The 18,462-nt window shown below is 52.6% G+C and overlaps 1 protein-coding gene across 1 annotated transcript; it reads left to right on the top strand.

The window, feature by feature from the left end:
* Positions 1–465: 465 nt before the first annotated feature.
* EEF1A2 (eukaryotic translation elongation factor 1 alpha 2) lies at positions 466–14,048 on the top strand. The gene is made up of 7 exons (XM_058036084.1): positions 466–677; positions 4,689–4,868; positions 5,838–6,134; positions 10,223–10,373; positions 11,746–12,002; positions 12,736–12,970; positions 13,701–14,048. Exons 1-7 carry the CDS (start codon positions 534–536, stop codon positions 13,826–13,828), a joined length of 1,392 nt encoding a protein of 463 aa, XP_057892067.1. The 5' UTR covers positions 466–533; the 3' UTR covers positions 13,829–14,048.
* The last annotated feature ends 4,414 nt before the right edge of the window (positions 14,049–18,462 follow it).

Below are 18,462 nucleotides of genomic sequence, written 5' to 3'. Positions count from 1 at the left end.
CTGGGGAGCGGTGGGGGCAGCCCAGGGAGGACGGGCACCCTCGGCTCCTCCCAGGGCACGCAGGAGATGCCCTCGGGTTTGGAAAGAGCGAGAAGAGCATCCCTGAGCGTCGGGAAGGTTTTCCAGGAGGGAAGGGCACCTTCGAAGCATCGATGACGTAGCGCTGGGAGCTGGGGGTCTCCGAGGCGGAGGGCAAGATGCCGATAAACACACGGCGTCTTGCCGAGACTTGGAGGCTGGACATGGCAGCCCGAAATAGCCCGGCTGGCCTCCTCCAGGGCACGCTGGCTCTGACCCAGAGCTGCCAGACGAGGCCGGGCACCCCCGGGCTCATGGTCCAGCGGGAAGGTGGGGCGAGGGGAGGACATCCTTTCCCAAAGGTTTGGGAGGGTGCTGGCACGTAGGGGGCTCATTTTGACTCTCCTGACTCTTTTCCCCTCGCAGCCTCCCCCCCCCAAAAAAAGGCAGCTGCGTTCCCACCGCCCTCCCCAGCGCCGCCCGCCCCGGCCAGCCCCGCGTAGCCCAGCAGCAGCATGGGGAAGGAGAAGACGCACATCAACATCGTCGTCATCGGGCATGTGGACTCTGGGAAATCCACCACCACCGGGCACCTCATCTACAAATGCGGGGGCATCGACAAACGGACCATTGAGAAATTTGAGAAGGAGGCTGCCGAGGTGAGGAGCCCGCCCCCGCCCCGCGTTCCCACCCGCGGGGATGCTCCCGCGGGCAATATTCCCCTTCTGCTGGTGCTGCCCTTCTCTAGCATTCCATTTCTCCCTTTGTTCCCATCTGTTTTTCTCCCTCTGTGCCTCTGGGTCCTCCCAATTTCTCTGGCCTTGGGAAATTAGGCCATTTGGGCGCTGGCCACCCTCTTTTTCCGGAGCTGGGGGACTCCCTGCTGCCGGCTGTTAATGAGGGCAGGGGCACGCCGAGGTCTGCAAGATGCAGAAATCACCAGGATTCTGGAAAAGCCACAAACCATGGTGCTTCAAGGCATGAAATTCCTTCTAATTATGGTGTGTGAGGGGGGAAAACCTGATAATCCCTCCCTGCATGGGTCAGGGCTGCCTGAATTTCACTCTGAAGCATCAGTTTCCAGCGCCTGCTGGGGGCAAGGTGCAGCATCAGCTGGACCACTCATTTGATCCAGTTGAAAAACCTCATTCCCATTTTCCTCAGACAGGAGGTCTGGTTTGTACTGTGATACAGAAAACTGGCTGGAAATCCAAACATTGAAGTTAAATTCTTTTGTTTGACCCTTGCAATGGTGGCATTTATAACCATTTTATCGTGCATGCATTTAGAAGCTGTTACACAGCAAAACAGCACCTGATACCTGTAATGTGGCAAACCCCAAGATTAAAGAGGAAAAAACAGTCTTGGGAAGAAAAATGCCAATTGGGAGTGCTGGGAAATTGATGATGGTAAATTCTAGAGAGGTGGGTGAGCCAGGAACAGCCTGGCTGTGTTATCCATGGGGCAGCTCCTGTCACTCAGAAGATGGCTTGTCGTCATCGCTCTGGGAATGCAGATATCCCTCCTTTTTTTTTTTTTCCCATTTTTTTTTTCTGGTCAAAATCTCACATTTAATTGAAAAAAAAAAAAAAAGAGATTTACAGAGCTGCTACTTTTGATTTCACATTTTTCTGTCTGTTTGCCTTAACCTTTTTCATTTTCCGATAGCATCTGAGCTTAATCCCTTATTTTCCTGCCTCACTTTCAGCCTTTTTTTTTTGCATCTGTAAGCCAAAGAGCCTCTTCCTCCATACAGAATTATATCTCTCCCCTGGTTTAAAATGATTGCTGATATCCTCCCACGAATTCCCCCCCTTTACCTACAAGATCAGATAAGGCATGGTGAGGATATTGTCGATGTGATTGCAGTGATTTTAATTGAACAGGCACTTTCACTGCCTTGCCAGGATCCGCGGGCACCGGAGGCTGCTATTAATAGCCTATTGACTGAGCTTACAGACTCCATTTTCTGATGCAGGGCTGGGGAAGGGTTTGCTTCCATTAGGTGGCATTCACAGGAAATGGAGGCCTGCGTGCACCCAAAAGGCCAACAAAAAACCCCCAGAGTCTGTTGTTTTATTTAAGAGAAAAGAGCGAGGATTTCTCTCTTTATTTTTTTCCCTTTTGATTCAAGGGCAGACGTAACAGTATCTCTGAACGAAGAGTTGTTCTGTTTTTTAAAAAAATTAAATAATCAGTATTTGTGGCCTCCGAATAGAAAGCTGTCCCTCCACTGGGGTTCGATGAGGGAAATTCAGGCTATTTCTGGCACTGAACAGGGAAGGTATTGTGCAGAGCTAGATAATACCCTGGGTTTTTCAACACCAGCCCTGGGTAACTGAATACACCCCGTGAAAGGAGGGAAACTGTTTGCTAAATAAAGGATCTCGTTTGTCTTCATGTTACGTGTGGTGCCGAGCTCTGGGGGGGGTCACACACGTGATGAGAAGATGGTTATGTGTATGTGGACATGGCTGATGGCAAGAAGGGGCTGATTCCCACTCAGCTGCCATGGGAGAGCCAGGGCTCTGCTCTGTGCCTCAGTTTCCCCATCCAGAAGGGAGGGAGTAGGCTGCTGATGGGGGAGAGGCTGTGGGATGTGCAGTTGACCTCCTGCCCGAGAAGAGCCCATTATTAATGCAATGCACAAATGCACCATTCCCTGCTGTGCCTCCATTTCCAGCAGTGAATGAGCACACTCTGATGACTCCTCCCTGTTTCCTGGGAAGGGGGAGTTTGATGTGAGTGCTGGAAAGGGTTAACGTGGCCCCATCCCTGGAAGTGTTCAAGGCCAAGCTGGATGGAATTTGGAGCAACCTGGTCTAGTAGAAAGTGCCCCTGTCCATGGCAGAGGGATTGGAATGAGATGATCTTTGAGGTCTTTTCCACCCCAAACCATTTAGTGATTCCAAAAACCTGCAAGCTCCTCCTCCACCCCCTTGCTAAATCCAGTGTCAGGAGGATGCTCAGGAGCAGAGACTTGATTCTGGATTTTTCCATGCCAGCGAGAGCTCACAGCTTCCCAGCAGAGATGGGGCATCACCTCCTCGACCTGGCCTCCCCTCTGAGGAGGGGAAGTCTTGCCCCTGGCTTTAGGATTTTGCCCTTAATCCTCCGGAGCAAGCTGCAAAGTCATCGCAGCACTCAGCTGTTACGAAACAGGCTGTCACCATTAATTCCTTGTGCTGGCTGGGAGCAGGGCTGGAGTGTGGGAGATGGAGCAGAGCAGCAGACCAGCCCCTGGGCAGGGTGTGGGCAGGGCAGGTGTGGGTGGGATGCTGCCCTCTTTCCGGAGGGGGGCTCATCACTGGAGTGTTCAGTACTTGCCACTGAGAAGTGCTTCCCTCTGTCCATGATTGATAATGGGCAGGAGAAACTGTGATTGCAGGGGATGGATGGATGGATGGATGGATGGATGGATGGATGGATGGATGGATGGATGGATGGAAGCAGGGTATCACAGCTCTGACCTTGCCTAACAATAGGAAACCATTAAATCATCTGCAAATGGCCTAAATTCCTTTCTCTACCTTAAAACCTCCTTGTATCTGAGGCCAAGAGCTGATGGCTGGAGCCCATTTTAACCCCTTGCTTTGGCCAAGCTCACAGTATGGTCAGCAAGGGCGGGCTCCTCCTGCCCCATCTCCGCCTTGTCAGGATCCCAGCTGAGACTGGGAGCATGACCTCCAGGCTGGAGGGAAATCCAGCTCTCCCTGGTGCAGTGACATCAAAGGGCTCCAGCCCCAAGGAGAAGGCTGCCCAGAAGTGCCACCGTGGTTTTACCAGGGAATGTGCTTTATCACAGGGCACGAAGATTTACTGGAGCTAATCTCCCCCAGCGTGATTTCCTGCATTACAATGTTGGCTGAGATTTTGGCCATTTGGCAACGACAGTTGGTCTGGCTGCGGCTCACAGAAGCTTTTCCTGTGAATTTGCACACTCTGTGGCAAAAATCAATCACGTTTCTATTCTGCTCGTAGCAACCATCTCTCATTTCTTTTAACCCATTCCACCCCTGCCAGCTTTGGGCTCACTCATGTAGCAATGCCCTTTCCCACTAACCGGCTGCCTCACAGGTCTCAGTCATGGATTAAGATCACAGAATCAGAGAATCATTTAGGTTGGAAAATCCCTCTAAGATCATCGAGTCCAACCAGCACTGGCAAACCCACCACTAGACCACATTCCTGTGTATGCATCTCTTTGAGGGGAAATTAAATAAATCTCATAAACAGCCATTTTTCAATAGCTCCATGAGCATTAGGAAATGGGATAAGTATATAAATATCCTCTCAGAGACATTTAGTGTGACAAGAAGCAGCTTTCCTTGTTTTTGTACACGATTTCCCAGCAGCAGTGCAGAACCATGATGGGTGTTTCATGGAGGAGACCTCATGGGCTGCTGCCTTTACATCCAGCCCCACTCACAAATTCACCTCATGGCTCTTCTTACAGCCTCTCCTGCATCCTGCTGAGGAACATGTTGAGAACAGTATATCCTTTCAGCTGTATTTTTTAGTAAATAGGCCACCAATAGATCTTGAATTTAGGCAATTTTACCTTTAAATATTTGCTGTGTGAGCTTGGGAAGTGCCCTGGAGAGTGGGAGGCAATCACCAGTGCTGTGGGCTCACTATTTCTCACTATTTCTTGCCTCTGTGTTGGCCAGATGGGGAAGGGATCCTTCAAATACGCCTGGGTGCTGGACAAGCTGAAGGCCGAGCGCGAGCGTGGCATCACCATTGACATCTCTCTGTGGAAGTTTGAGACCACCAAGTACTACATCACCATCATCGACGCCCCTGGCCACAGGGACTTCATCAAGAACATGATCACCGGCACCTCCCAGGTGAGGGATGGGGCCCAGGGCACAGGGGGCTGCTGCAGGGGAGAGGCTGGGGCTCTTCACAAGCTCAGGGTCGTGCAGGTGCTGTTGGAGTCCTTTGGGAGGTGGGGAGTTGAGAGAGCAGACATGGAGGAGTGTTCAGCAGGGTCCACCCCAGAGACTGGGTGGCACCAGGGGCCCCAGCACGCCATGGTCCTGCACCTCCCTGGGTTCTTTGGGCACAAAGAGGTGGTTTCTCCACCCCATTTCCACCCACATGAGAAGGTGGGATGAATGTGGCCTGCCTGATGGCTGGGATGCTGCGAGCTACAGCCCTTTGTGTGAGAGCATCTCCTCACTATTTTAGCCTCAGCCAGATGAGATAGACAAGAAAATTCCACCAATCCCCTAGGTTTTATTGGATAAAGGAGGCTCCACAGATCTTTTCTCCTTCCTTTTCCTCAAACTGTTCTTTGTCCCACGTTATATTGCCAAACCCAATGGCCTACCCTTCCTGAGTAGGATGGTTTCCCCTCGTTGCTTTGTGGGACATTCCTGCATCTCCCTGTCACTGATGGGTGCTGAGTTAACCCCACTGCATGCCCAGTGAGATTTCCAGTGAGGTACCAGTTGGACTGGGCATGGCTATCTGCCAAACCCAGGCAGCTTCTGCTGTGTGTTTTGGTACAAAAGCAAATCTAGGGAACACTTTCCATTCCTGGAATCACACCCATCACCCAGGAAGGTTTTTTGCAAGACCTCAGTAGGGTTTTAAATAAAACCTTGTCTGTAGATGATCAAGATGAGGTCCTGGTCAGAGTCCAGGAGGGATCCACACTGGTTTCCCACCCACAATGCAGAACCGTGTGAGGTTGGCAAGTCTGAAATAGCACAGCTGGCTCAGTTTTAAGGCAGATCAGCAGCTGGCAGCTGCTCAAAGCCCTTGGGGTGTCACCAGGGCTGTGCAGCAATTCTCTTGCTCTCCATCCCCAGGCTGACTGTGCTGTGCTGATCGTGGCTGCCGGTGTGGGTGAATTTGAAGCTGGCATCTCCAAGAACGGGCAGACCCGCGAGCACGCCCTGCTGGCTTACACCCTGGGGGTGAAGCAGCTCATCGTGGGCATCAACAAGATGGATTCCACAGAGCCCCCCTACAGCGAGAAGCGCTACGACGAGATCGTCAAGGAGGTCAGCGCCTACATCAAGAAGATCGGCTACAACCCGGCCACAGTTCCCTTCGTGCCCATCTCGGGCTGGCATGGAGACAACATGCTGGAGCCCTCTCCCAATGTAAGTGTGCCTTGTGTTGCACTTCTCCCCCCACCCTGAGGATCCTGACCTGGGCTGAAGATGAGCTCTGTGCTCTGCAAGCATTTCATGCACCCGTTGTGCACAAGGGCAGCAGGTGATGTGCCATGGAGCTCTGCTTGGCCCTGGGCAGGATGGATGGGCTCACTGTTTGTGGGTGCTGTGCCCAGGCCAGGCACCCAACAGCTAAACATGGGCATCTTCAAGAGATGATCTGCCTGGCTCTGCTGGATTTGAAGTTTTCACCCTGTCAGAGCTCATGGTGACATTAGAGCAGCAATTGTCACTCTCAGCAGGAGCGGAGGGTGTGTTTTTTAGGGCATTGTTTTCTGAGGGGAGTAAAACAATCTGGGGTCAGGCTTGGAGCAGCTCCCACAGTGCAGCTGGGTCTCAGGTTCCCTATTCCATCCATGCTCTGTGTCACTGCAGTGGCCAAACCTCCTCTTCCAGTGCTGGGATCTCACTCCTACAAGTGGTGTTTTCTCCAGGAAGTACCAGGTTTCCCATGCCAAAACCACCTACAGGTGGTGTTTTCTTCAGGAATTACCAGGTTTCCCATGCCAAAACCACAGTTCCCTACAGTATCCCTTTGAGGCTGCTCCTTTTCCAGTTGGTTTTTACTCCCTCTGTGATGGGGATGGTGGGGAGACAAAGGCAGGGTGCTCTGGGTGTGCCCATGCCATCATTTCACACACCAGCTTAAGAAAGATGGAGGTTTTTGGCAGACAGGCTGCCCATAACTATTCTGACACTGCTTTTGTTGGAGAAAACCTACCTCAGGGTTAATCTTTTAAAGAAATGATGGGCTGGAAAGTTCTGGCCAGGGGAAGGTCCCTGCTCTCCTGGTGACTTCTGTGTGACCTTGATCAAGTTGCTCAGATCAGACACCCCAGGAGTCTCTTGTGAAACCAATGGGAAATTTGATGCTTAGGGGGACTTCAGGACATCACCTGTGGGTGAGGGCAGGGCTCTGTGGTGAGTGAGGCAATCCTTGAGTCCAGCAGCAACCGAGGGAGGTCAGGGATCACAGTCCTGAGGAAGGGGAGTGCTGCAATGCAAACTCACACAGCCATGAAACACAGCTCCTGCCCTGCACAGGAAAGGCAGCTCGCTTGGGATGGCTTGGAAGGAAGGAATTTTTGGGGTGCTTGGGAGATTCCTGCTCCCTGAGGAGCAGAGCTGGGATAAAGGTCAGCCACGGCCATGCCAAACCCAGCCCCGTGGTTCCTGAGTGCCTCAAATCAGGCAGGCTCCAAATGTCAGCAGCTGCTGGGCTGGGAAGATGATCCTGAACAATTCTCCTATAAATAGGCAGCAGAGGGGAGGCACGGAGCAGGAGGGGCTCTGTGACCCCCCTTCCTCCAGAGGGGTCTCTGGGCAGGTTCCCAGTGTGATGTGCTGCCTGAGAGAAGGCAGGGCAGGAAACAACTCTCTCCTTTGTCCTAAGGAACCAGCTGGCTCCTAGGGAATTGGGAAGAAAACCTGGCCTGGAAGAGCATGAGCTCTTCTGGAGAGGGTTGGGTACAGACTCCTCCTCCTCATATTGCATCATCTCTGTGAGAGCTTAAGCAGGAACCTGGTGTAGATGTCTCTTCTCTCTTTCCTCGCCTGAAAAAGCTCTGATTATTTTCCCTTGTAATTTCTGGACAGGTTTCACTGAAGCACAAGGCAGTCAAGTGACTTCTCTGTCTGTCAGGGGACTTATCAGAAAGTGGGGATTAGAGCCATGATGTCCCTGCAGCTCCTGTTGCCTCTGAGCAAGGGTGGTGTGGTGGAGCTGGCTCTGTGTGGGAGACTCCAGCCCACAGCCCTGTTGCACAGAATCCCAAGGCCAACTGAAAACATGACAGCTGGGCTGTGCTTCCATCAAAGTTTGGCATTTGAGAGCTTTTTGGGAAGTGGGGTATTCTGTGAAGCAGCTTTGTGATGTTCCAGCTGGCAGAATGGGGCCATTCCAATGTGGTATGGGAGATTTTCACCCCATGGGATGCTGCAACCCAAACACTCCCAGTCTCTGGTGTGGTTGCCTGGGGCTGCAGCCTCAACACTGCAGTGTGTGTGTGGGGGGTGTTGAGGTGCTCATGGGCTGGGAAAAACCAGGGAAAGGCGACTGCTCTGTAAAATAAACTTTGAGTGTTAAGGAGCTGGAGCTCAGCTGTTATTCTGGGGAGCTGGAGCCTCTCTGCCTGCAGGATTTGGTCAGATCCTGCTTTTGCCATAGGAGTGATGGAGTAGGAATTGCTCTTTGGGGGTAGATTTGGGGAACTCATGACAGAGGTTTTATTTGGATGGCCATAGGAGGCAGCACAAACCAGGTTTTGCAGATGCCTTTCACCCTGAGGCCATGCTGAGGTTTTGCAGAGATTTGTTCCCAGAAGGTCTCTAAGTTCATCTTTACCTGATTCTTGGCAGGTCAGCAGTCCCCTGGAGAGAGGGACATGGGCAGAGATTGTTATTCTGCTGTGTGCCAGAGCTGTGTGGGGCAGAGGGACAGGAGCTGTGGGTACCTGGTGGTCACCATCCTCGAGAGCAGAGCCTGTGGGCAGGTGTCCACCAGCAGCTGCTGGCACAGGGCCCTGCCTGGCGTTTGGGCCGTGCACCAGCAGGGTGGGGGAAGCTCTGAGTCATCCTGCACACAGCTGGATGACTGAGGCTCCCTCAGTGCCTGGATGCAGCTCCCATTTTGCCAAGCTGTGCCTGGCTCTGGGTCTGGCTGCACAGCAAGACCTGCAGTGCCCTGGGCAGAACCCACTGCAAGAGTGTCCCCAGGCTCCTCCTGCCACTGCCACCAGGAAAGACAAGTGGTGTCAGACGTGACCCTCTAAAGGGGCTGGCCTGAATGCTTTGGATGCAAGCTGAGTTCCCTGGATGCATGTTTTCCCTCTCTCCTTCCCAAAGCTGGTGCAGATTGCAGGATAGGAAACCAGACTTGGCATAGCCACATCCTGCAGGGATGCCTCTGAAGCTGGGGGCACTTTGGGGTCTTGCTTCACCCCAGCCCCCCATGCCCACTGCTCTGTGCCATTGGTGCTGGTGCTAAGGGAAAAAAGCCACATCCACAAAATGTGTGATGGATTTGGGACACACAGGAAGCATTTGACATTATAATGGGAAAATACTGTCTAACCCTCTCTGTGCAGAGGCAGGGAATGGCCTTGCAGACTCTGACCTCTGCTTGTTGTGTCAGGGTTGCCTCAGACCCAGGACTAAATTTTTGTTTCCAGCAAGCTCCAGGTGTTGCTACAGTTTCCAGATGTGCAGCATCACCCCAATAAAGCACTGTAGTTCCCTGCATTCAACCATGGTACCTGAGCCCATTCCCACCCCTCTCTGCCTCTTTTCTGGGCAATTTTTAGTTTCAAAACCCACTTTAAGGCAGGAGAAGGGAACATCTGTGAAAAGCAATGCTGTCTCTTGGCAGCTGGGTTTGCAGCACCCTCCCTAAGCCAGGGTTTAGAATCCAGACCCTGGAGGGATGATAGCAGGAGAGGGTGGGGAGAAGCATCTCTCTGGGGCTCGCCTTGGAGAGCACCTTGGTTGAGCACTTTGTAGCTGGTGCTTGGCTGCAGACCTTGCAGTCCCTGTGCTGGAGGCAGCATCCCTGGAGGGTGGGATCCAGGCAGCTGGTGCAGTGCCCAGGGGTTGGTGTTGGATGTGGGCTGTGAGTTTGCTGGCTTTAACCACTTCCATCCTTTTTCTCCTGTTAGTGATGTGTTGCTTTCTAGAAGAGAGAGAGGGAGGTTGAGCAGAGGGGAGCAGATAAACCTGCAGGGATGGTGGAGTGGAAGGAGCTCCCCAGCACCCTGGTAAAGCCAGGACTTGGGAGGACTGACTTTGTGGATGTTGTCTTGGTGGGACAGCTCTCTGCATTTACCTCTGGGTGCTGAGGACAGGCACACCCAGGGCATGTTGGAAGTGTTGAAGGCCAGGTTGGATGGGCCTTGGAGTAATCTGGTCTCGTGGAAGGTGTTCCTGCCCATGGCAGAGGGGTGGAACAAGATGGTTGTTAAGGTCCCATGCAATCCAAAGTATCCTGTGATTCCATGGTTCTCTGGCTGCTCTCTCCTCAGATGCCTTGGTTCAAAGGCTGGAAGGTGGAGCGCAAAGAAGGCAACGCCAGCGGGGTGTCCCTGCTGGAGGCCCTGGACACCATCCTGCCCCCGACCCGCCCCACAGACAAACCCCTGCGCCTGCCCCTCCAGGATGTCTACAAGATTGGAGGTGAGCGTTGCCCCTCCTCTGCCTTAACTGAGTCATCATTCCACAGAAATTTGGGAATGACATTTCCAGGTGTTGGGAAACTGGACGGATTTGACTCTTCTCTTCAGAGAAAAGGGTGGTAGTTCCAGGGCAAAAACCCCATTTGAGCTTGGGCTGTCTGGGGTGGAGGTGGACATGCCCAAAGGTGCCCAGGGACCAGAGAGGAGCAGCAGCTTTGTGAGCTCTCCCCCAGGCAACACACGATGCCAAAACGGCTGCAAATCTGTGTGTCCCAGAGGTCATGGCTGGCCAGGCAAGCTGGAGGCAGCAAAACACACATTCTGTGACCCAGGTGAGAGACAAGACCAGCAGGGAGGGCCACTGAAGCTGGTGCATGGCAGCTTGGCTGTGACCTGCCCAGGCTTCCCAAATGCTGGTGTCCATCACTGGCACCTCCTCCTGCCGAGCTGTGCCAGCCATGTAGGGAGCACCGCGGCTGACGCGTGTCCCCTTCCCTCTGCAGAGGTGATGGGGACACTTTGCTCAGCTATAAATACCCCTCTGTGAGCTCTCTGACCTGCTGGCATAAGTGGACAGCACTGCTGACTCCCTGGCTGCTGGATCAGGCAGGCACAGACTTTTCCAGCTCTTTCCCACCCTTTTCCAAGGACACATGCACTGCAGGGGTCGAATGTGGGATTTTAGCTGGGTTTTTAATGCAGGCTGCTGTTGTTTGCAGTGGACATGAAAGGTGGTGAGCAGGTCTGTGTCCTCCCCTAGCTCAGCTGGGGCAAAGGGATATGGTTTTATGGGGAGGCAGGTCCTTGGGGAGGAGAGACACTGTAGGAAGAGGGGAGATGGGGGCAGCTGGGTGGATGTGGAGGAGCAGATGGGTCCAGCCAGCCTCTTCAATCTCTTTTCAATGTTGTTTTTCTCAATCATTCTTCATGTGCCTTCAAAGGGGAATTTCCCCAAAGTCTCCTGGTGACACAGGGTGCAAAAGACCCCAGTCATGTAATGAGCCACCCTCATTCTCTGTCACAGCTGGTGGTGTGGCCATCAGGGATGTGGACAGTGTTGTTGCACACATGCTGGGATGTCCCAGTCCTCCATGCAGGAGATGCCACAGCTGCTCCAGGAGAACTTTTGGAGCATGCAGATTGCTCAGGGTTACTTATTTAAAAAAAAAACTCTGAGTAGGAAGGATGGACTCATAGTGATTATCAAGATCCTGGTGTTGATCTGCTGAAAACATGGGGGTTTTGGCAAGGATCAAACATGTTCTTTGGGGACAACCAGTGTAGAAATCTTACTTTTGCTGAACCCAGGTTCTGGCCCAGGGATATACCAAGCAGATTGAATTTTGCTGCACTCTGTCCCTGTTTTTCTGCAGGCATTGGCACAGTTCCCGTGGGCCGAGTGGAGACCGGCATCCTGCGGCCTGGCATGGTGGTCACCTTTGCCCCTGTGAACATCACCACTGAGGTGAAATCCGTGGAGATGCACCACGAGGCCCTGAGCGAGGCTCTGCCCGGTGACAACGTCGGCTTCAACGTGAAGAACGTCTCCGTGAAGGACATCCGCCGCGGCAACGTCTGCGGGGACAGCAAGTCCGACCCGCCGCAGGAGGCTGCCCAGTTCACGTCTCAGGTGAGCAGGGCTTGGTGGTGCCACCACGCCTGGCTTGCTGCCATCCCTCAGCTGCCAGCTCTTGGGGAAGACGAAACAGGAAAGCCTTATAAATATGATTGCGTGGCAAAAGATTTTGAGAATATGGAAACTCTAAGTGAGATTGAAATGAAAGCAAGCTTTGAGATCCCTTAGTTACTGAACAATGGGAAAACAATGGTGTGGCCAGCTGAAGGTAATCCCCTTTTGATGAAACAATTCCTTCTGCTTGCAGGCAGATCCAAGGGTCAGAGCAGATCCCACTAGCTTGGCAGAAGGGGCCCAAAGAGGAGTTTTTAGGGTTTAAAATGTAGTGCAGTATGGTAATATAGTGATTCTTATAGGCTGTATGTAAATGCTACAGAATTTGTATATTGTACTAGATTGGTTAGTGAGAATCAGAATATTCAATACAGAAGACAATTTATTGTATTGTAAAGGGAACTTTGCTCTCTTACCCCTTTTACTCTCTTATGCTTTTGCTCTCTTACCCTTTTATGCTCTTACACTCTCATCCTCTCTACCCCTCTCTTCTCTCGGGCCTGCTCTGAGCTGTGGCTGGGAGCTCCCAGCAGGGCTCTGCACCCAGGCCCTTTGCAATAAACCCCAAGTTTCACCGCCTGGCTTCAGAGATCTCTCATCTCCGTCCATCCCCACCATCCTACCCCTGATGCTCCTACAGCCAGCCTTGCCATGACACTGCTCTGTCCCCCAGGTGATCATCCTGAACCACCCTGGCCAGATCAGCGCTGGCTACTCGCCCGTCATCGACTGCCACACCGCACACATCGCCTGCAAGTTCGCCGAGCTGAAGGAGAAGATCGACCGGCGCTCCGGCAAGAAGCTGGAGGACAACCCCAAGTCCCTGAAGTCGGGTGATGCAGCCATCGTGGAGATGATCCCTGGCAAGCCCATGTGTGTGGAGAGCTTCTCCCAGTACCCACCTCTTGGTAAGGGAATGGCGCTTTGGAGGTTTCCTGTGGAGGAGTGTGAGGGCTCTGTGGGTGCAGAGCTCACACCAGGCATGCTGAGCTTCTCCCAGCTAGATGAGGAGGGAGCTGAGGATGGGTTTTTACTCCCCCATGTGCTTCTGAGCTGGGTTTCCAAAGGCGGGGTTGCTTCTCTCTGGGAGCAGCAAGACTTTTCCTTTATGGTTACTAAACCATGATAGTTTCTGAGCACAGAAACATTTCCACCTCTCTGCCCTAAAACAACTGGTCAGGAGAAGAAAGAAGGAAGTTTGCTCAGTGGAGGCCACCTTTTAATGCAGGGAAGTGCCATACTTGAGTTCTAGGATGGTTGTATTGGAAATGACATTAAAGGCCATCTTGTTCCACCCCCCTGCCATGGGCAGATACACCTCCAACTAGACCAGGCTGATGTTGCACATCTGGAAGTTTAGCAGTGATGGAAGCTTGCAAAGAAGAAATTAGGTTTAAGTTTAAAAACAGTAATTTAAATAGAGGGGAGCATTAGGACTAGCAAGGGTTGATATCTCAGGGCTTGTCCCTGCTCCAAGGGCAAGGATAGCACATGGCACCATGAGTAGGAGGATGTAGATCCCACCACCACCCTCCCAAAGAGCCCAGCCTCGGTGTCTCACTGGCATTCCTGCAGGGACAAGCCCTGAGAGCCCAGCCTTGGTGTCTCACTGGCATTCCTCCTCTGTCTGTCCCTCAGGCCGCTTCGCTGTCCGTGACATGCGGCAGACTGTGGCCGTGGGCGTCATCAAGAACGTGGAGAAGAAGAGTGGTGGGGCTGGGAAGGTCACCAAGTCTGCCCAGAAGGCCCAGAAGGCTGGCAAATGAATCGTGGGCTCCCAGTGCATCGCGCAGAAACCATCCCTGACACCAGGACGCTGCCACCGACTCCCCCGGGCGCACGTGTGCACATCAGCTTGTAAGAGTTTATATGTCAACGACTGGATGCTCACCATTAAGGTCCAGTGGAAATTCTTTAAAAGGAAAAGCATGTTCCAGCGTTTGTGAGGCTTCATGTTAATTTTACCAATAAAACTGGTACAACATCCACAGTGGAAAAAAAAAAAAAAAACAAAAACAAACCAAAACCAGACAAATCCCCCCTCCCTCCCTCCCCCCAAAAAAAACCAAACCAAACCAACCCAAAAGGTGTGGAGCTGTGTGTGTGTGTCTGTCACTGAGAGGGGCTGGGTTGGCTGGGGTTGTGTAGTCTCACTCAGAGTAGATGGTGGGGATGGGCACAGGAGGGGCTGGGATGGAGATAAGGAGGAAAGAGGACAGTTGGGAGCCCATATTCAGGGTGTCAGCCTGCACTCAGCCCTTCTCCACCACTTGACCCAGGTGATTCCCCCAGCCAGAAGCAGCAACAGCTCTCACGGCAGTTTTGAGGATCTACTTAACCAGTTCAAGCCTCTAAAATAATTTTCCAAGGTCATTATTATATTTTATTCATGCAAAACAGGCTTAAATTGAGCTCTTACAGTTATGCCACTGAAAGAAAGGAAAATAGGGCACCCCATGTCTCTGTAAGGGTGAGCAGCATCACTTTGGGTCTTTGTCATCCCCCCATTATTTTGGGAGCAGTGACAGAGACTGCCTTCTCTCCCCACATCCTGCTCTGCCTCACACATGGTGGATCCCCAGCCCTTTCCAAACAACACAACAGAAACATTTCTCCCTGACTGAAGCCTAGACATGACTCAGGTCTCACAAGAAGCCCCAAAACTCATAGTCTTCACCCAGGGCAGTGTCTTGACTCCCATCACAACCTTGCAGCCCCAGGCAAGGTGTGCATCTCCCCCAGCTCCACCCAGTGCAGCTCCCCCAGCCCAAAGGGTTGTGGTTGCTGAGTGGTTGGGATTGACCAAAAAGCCCCAGCCAGGAGCTGTGAGGGGCCTGAGTGGGAGCTGCAGGAGGTGCAGTGGGGCAGGGAGAAGGAGGGAGGCGGTGTGAGAGTTGTACATCCACTGCATCATTCCAGGGATGTTTCCAAGGGACATTTCCTCCCTGGAGGAGGCGTTAGCAGCGTGCTGGGGCATCCTGAGCTTGTCTGTGCCCATGACTCGGCCTTAAGGAGGAGACAGTGCTGGGAACAGATGCTCTACAGCCTCTGTGAAGGGCAGCACCATGCGAGGCCCTGCCCAGGAGAGCTCCAGAGGCACCAGCATCATCATCGTCACTGTTTGTGTCACAAAGCCCTTAATGATCCTAATTAGCATCTGATGCTCTGCAGTGCTGAGTGTCCCCAGGCAGAGCCTCGAGGAGTTGGCATGCAGCTGAATTACAGAGAGCTCTGCATGATCTCCCCCTGCCTGCTCCCCAAAACTCTCCCATCCCATTTCTGCATCTGGCAGACACAGGCTGGCTCCCTGGGCCGAGATCCCCAAAACTCTGCACAGCCCACCAAGGCTCATCATCTCTCACCACACACCCCACATCCACCAACACAGAAATCAATTTGATTCCCAAGGTCTTTGCGGTACCTGGACTCTCTGAAGTGCCGTGTCCTTGGCGTGCCACAAATTGGAAGGGGATCTGGGGATCCCTGCAGGCACAGCACAGCCACAGGAGAAGGCTGTTATCCCCCTGATGGCCTAATCTCATCTTCCAGCTCCTCCTGCATTTCCCAGCTCCCAAGGCATGTTTTCCCTGAGACAGCTTGTGCCTCTTCCTGGGTATTTCCAAGCAGGAGAACATCCTCATGTGCACGATCTTCCTGCATCCTTAGAAGCAGCAGAAACAGGAATTGCTGTGGGAATATCCCTCTCACACTGTTCAGGAACCTCCAGCTCCTGTGCCCCATGGAAGCCAACCCCTGGCAGTGGGGACAACCCTGGGGGACAGAGAAGAGCAGGAGCAAAGTCTGCACCTCTCCTGCTATTTTAAAAGCAAAAACAGGCCTGACAAAAACCACGGCTTCGTTTCCATAGAAATATGCCAGGGGAGCTGTGAAAGAGACTCTGGTAGCACTGCACAAGTGGTGAGGTAATTAATGATGGAACTGCAGAACAGCAAAAATATAAACCCCAGAGGATTTAACTCAGACTTGCTCATGGCTCAGAGCAGGGCCAAGCTTTCAGCCTCATTTCAATGTGGGTTGGTGCCCAAGGTGATCTGCAGCAGCAGAAAGGGGAGATGGTGCCTGCAGTGAGATCTCAGCAGCAGCAGCATTTTGGGAGGTTTGGGTCACGATCTTTAGTGAAACAGAATTAACAGAAATATTGTTATTTAAACCCACTTCAAAGCATGAAGAAAAGAAAGCTATTATGAATTTCTGGGCATCTCAACACAGTACCCATGAGGCCACAACCTGCCTCCAGCCAAACCTTGGGTTTGAATCCATGTGGATCTGTGTTTTGGGATTGGATCAACAACCCACCATGTGCAAATCACTGCCAGGACCCACAGGGCTTGCAGGAACGCAAGCAGCGTTGCTCTTGGTTTGACATGATCCACTTTGGGGTCGTACCGAAATGATAAAAAACCCAACAGCCCCCTGAACTGGACCATAGGTGGGTTTTGGCAAACCTTGCAGCGAGCTCAAGCTAATTCTGAAACCACCAGCACCATGTTGGAGCAGGTGGGTGTGTGTGACCCATGGCAGGTGACAGAGCTGTGTTGGTGAGATGGATTTTAAAATACCAAATTCTCCTCCAATTCCTCCTTGCCGTGGCCAGGATGTGTGCTAGGACACCACAAGCTGGAGACCAGAGGCATTTTTTTTATAGCAACTTTTATTGTTTTGGAGTCGTTTTCCATTGCGGTCCTCCCTGAAGGCGTCGCGGTGGCTGCATCCCGTGGCAGCCTCATCGGTGCCATCTCGTGGAAACAGGGACAAAATCCTCCAGGAACAGATGCCGAGCAGAGGAAATCCAGACCAGCATCCCCGATCCTGGCAGGGACGTCCAAAGCAAAAGGAATAGCCTCGGGAGATGCAAAGTGCTTATTGCCGTTTCTTTGGGGACCAGAGTTTGCAAATGTCATTGTATTTCCTGAAATTTGAAGCTGGCGGAGGGAAAATTAATTGAGGTTGTAGGAAAGTCAGAAACCATCAGGGCTGGCTCTGCTGTACAGCTGGGGATCAGCTCCTCAAGAGGAGAGAATCCAAAGGGCCTGGAAGAGGAGGGAAGGAGAGGGAGGTGTGTGGGGGCTGGATGTGACCAGCTTTCCCAAAGGGACATCATCTCCACATGCAGCACACCCTGTGCACTGCATGGCACTGTTGGTGGGGGCTCCTGAGGGAGAAGGGAAATCCCATAAGATGGCACCATCCTTTAGGTGTGAATGGACATCTTCTGCCAAACCTGGTGCTGACTGCTCTGGTGGCATCCACTGGAATGAGCAATGAGCGCTTCTCCCTTCCCACCTCTACCCTCGTGTCTGGCTGGGTGCTGTTAATAATTTAAAGTAAGTTTTCTTAATCCACTGGAGCTGATTGGCCGACTCAGCAGGCGTTTGGGGCTGCTCTAAAAAATTTATAAAGCTTTTTCAAGATTGCAAGTGGAATCCATGCTGCAGATGCTGAGCTGGGGGAATTTGAACTGCCTGCTGCCCTTCTGCACTTGGAGGGGAGTTAAAGCATCAGGCACAGCCCCTTGTCAGCCTGGGCAGGTCCCTGCAGAGACCCAGCACAGGGCACACATCACTGGCATGCAGAAAACCTCTCCAGTCAGGGCAGCTCCTCTCCCATGGCTCCCTCATCTGTCACCAGACTTTGCTGAACCTTAACCCCACACAGGCACTGAGGTCCTGCCTGTGTCACTCTGACTCAAAAGTCTTGGTGACAACTGATGCATTTACACAGCACTTGAAAATACACCCCACTGAGGGAAAAAAGCAAACAAAGATCTCCTGACCTCCCATCCTGGTTTTCCTGCCTTAGAAGACAATGCCACTGACTGCCAAGGAGGCCAAGGTGCTGTTCAGCCCAGAATTTCCAGAGGACATCACCCAAGGGAGTCCTGCCATCACTGCTGGTGATGGAGATGCTGAATCATCTGTGGTAGCAGTGGGAATGATGCACATGCAGCACAAAGTGGCTGTGTGACCTCAGACAGTGACTTCATCCCTGAACAATGTCTTCCCTTGTGCCCCAGCAGATGCTTCTCTTCTCCTTTGGCAGTTGCACAGCCCGTTTCCCTTACAGAGCTGCACTGCCCTGGGCAGCTCTCCATCCAGCCCTGGTGTAAATCACCTCTGCTCTGCTGCCCAGCCCAAGTGTCTGGGCTTGGCCTCTTTCCTGAGCAGATCTGCACGATGCTGGGCACCCAGGTCAGAGCAGAAGGGGCTGAGGCCATCCCCACAGCCTGGGCAGTGCCTGGGGATGAGGAGTTCTCCCTGGGTTTCGTGTCCTTGGGGCTGGACACACATCCCTCGGACTAAACCTTCTTGTGAAGCAGATGGGCCAGACCAGAAGCTGGGGAAAGGCAGATCAGGGCAGGGAACATCCATGCCTGGGTGGG

Source organism: Melospiza georgiana, chromosome 17, assembly GCF_028018845.1.
Source record: "Melospiza georgiana isolate bMelGeo1 chromosome 17, bMelGeo1.pri, whole genome shotgun sequence".
Taxonomy (NCBI): Eukaryota; Metazoa; Chordata; class Aves; order Passeriformes; family Passerellidae; genus Melospiza; species Melospiza georgiana.
Note: the sequence above shows the minus strand (reverse complement) of the source record. Positions and strands in the feature narration are given on the sequence as shown.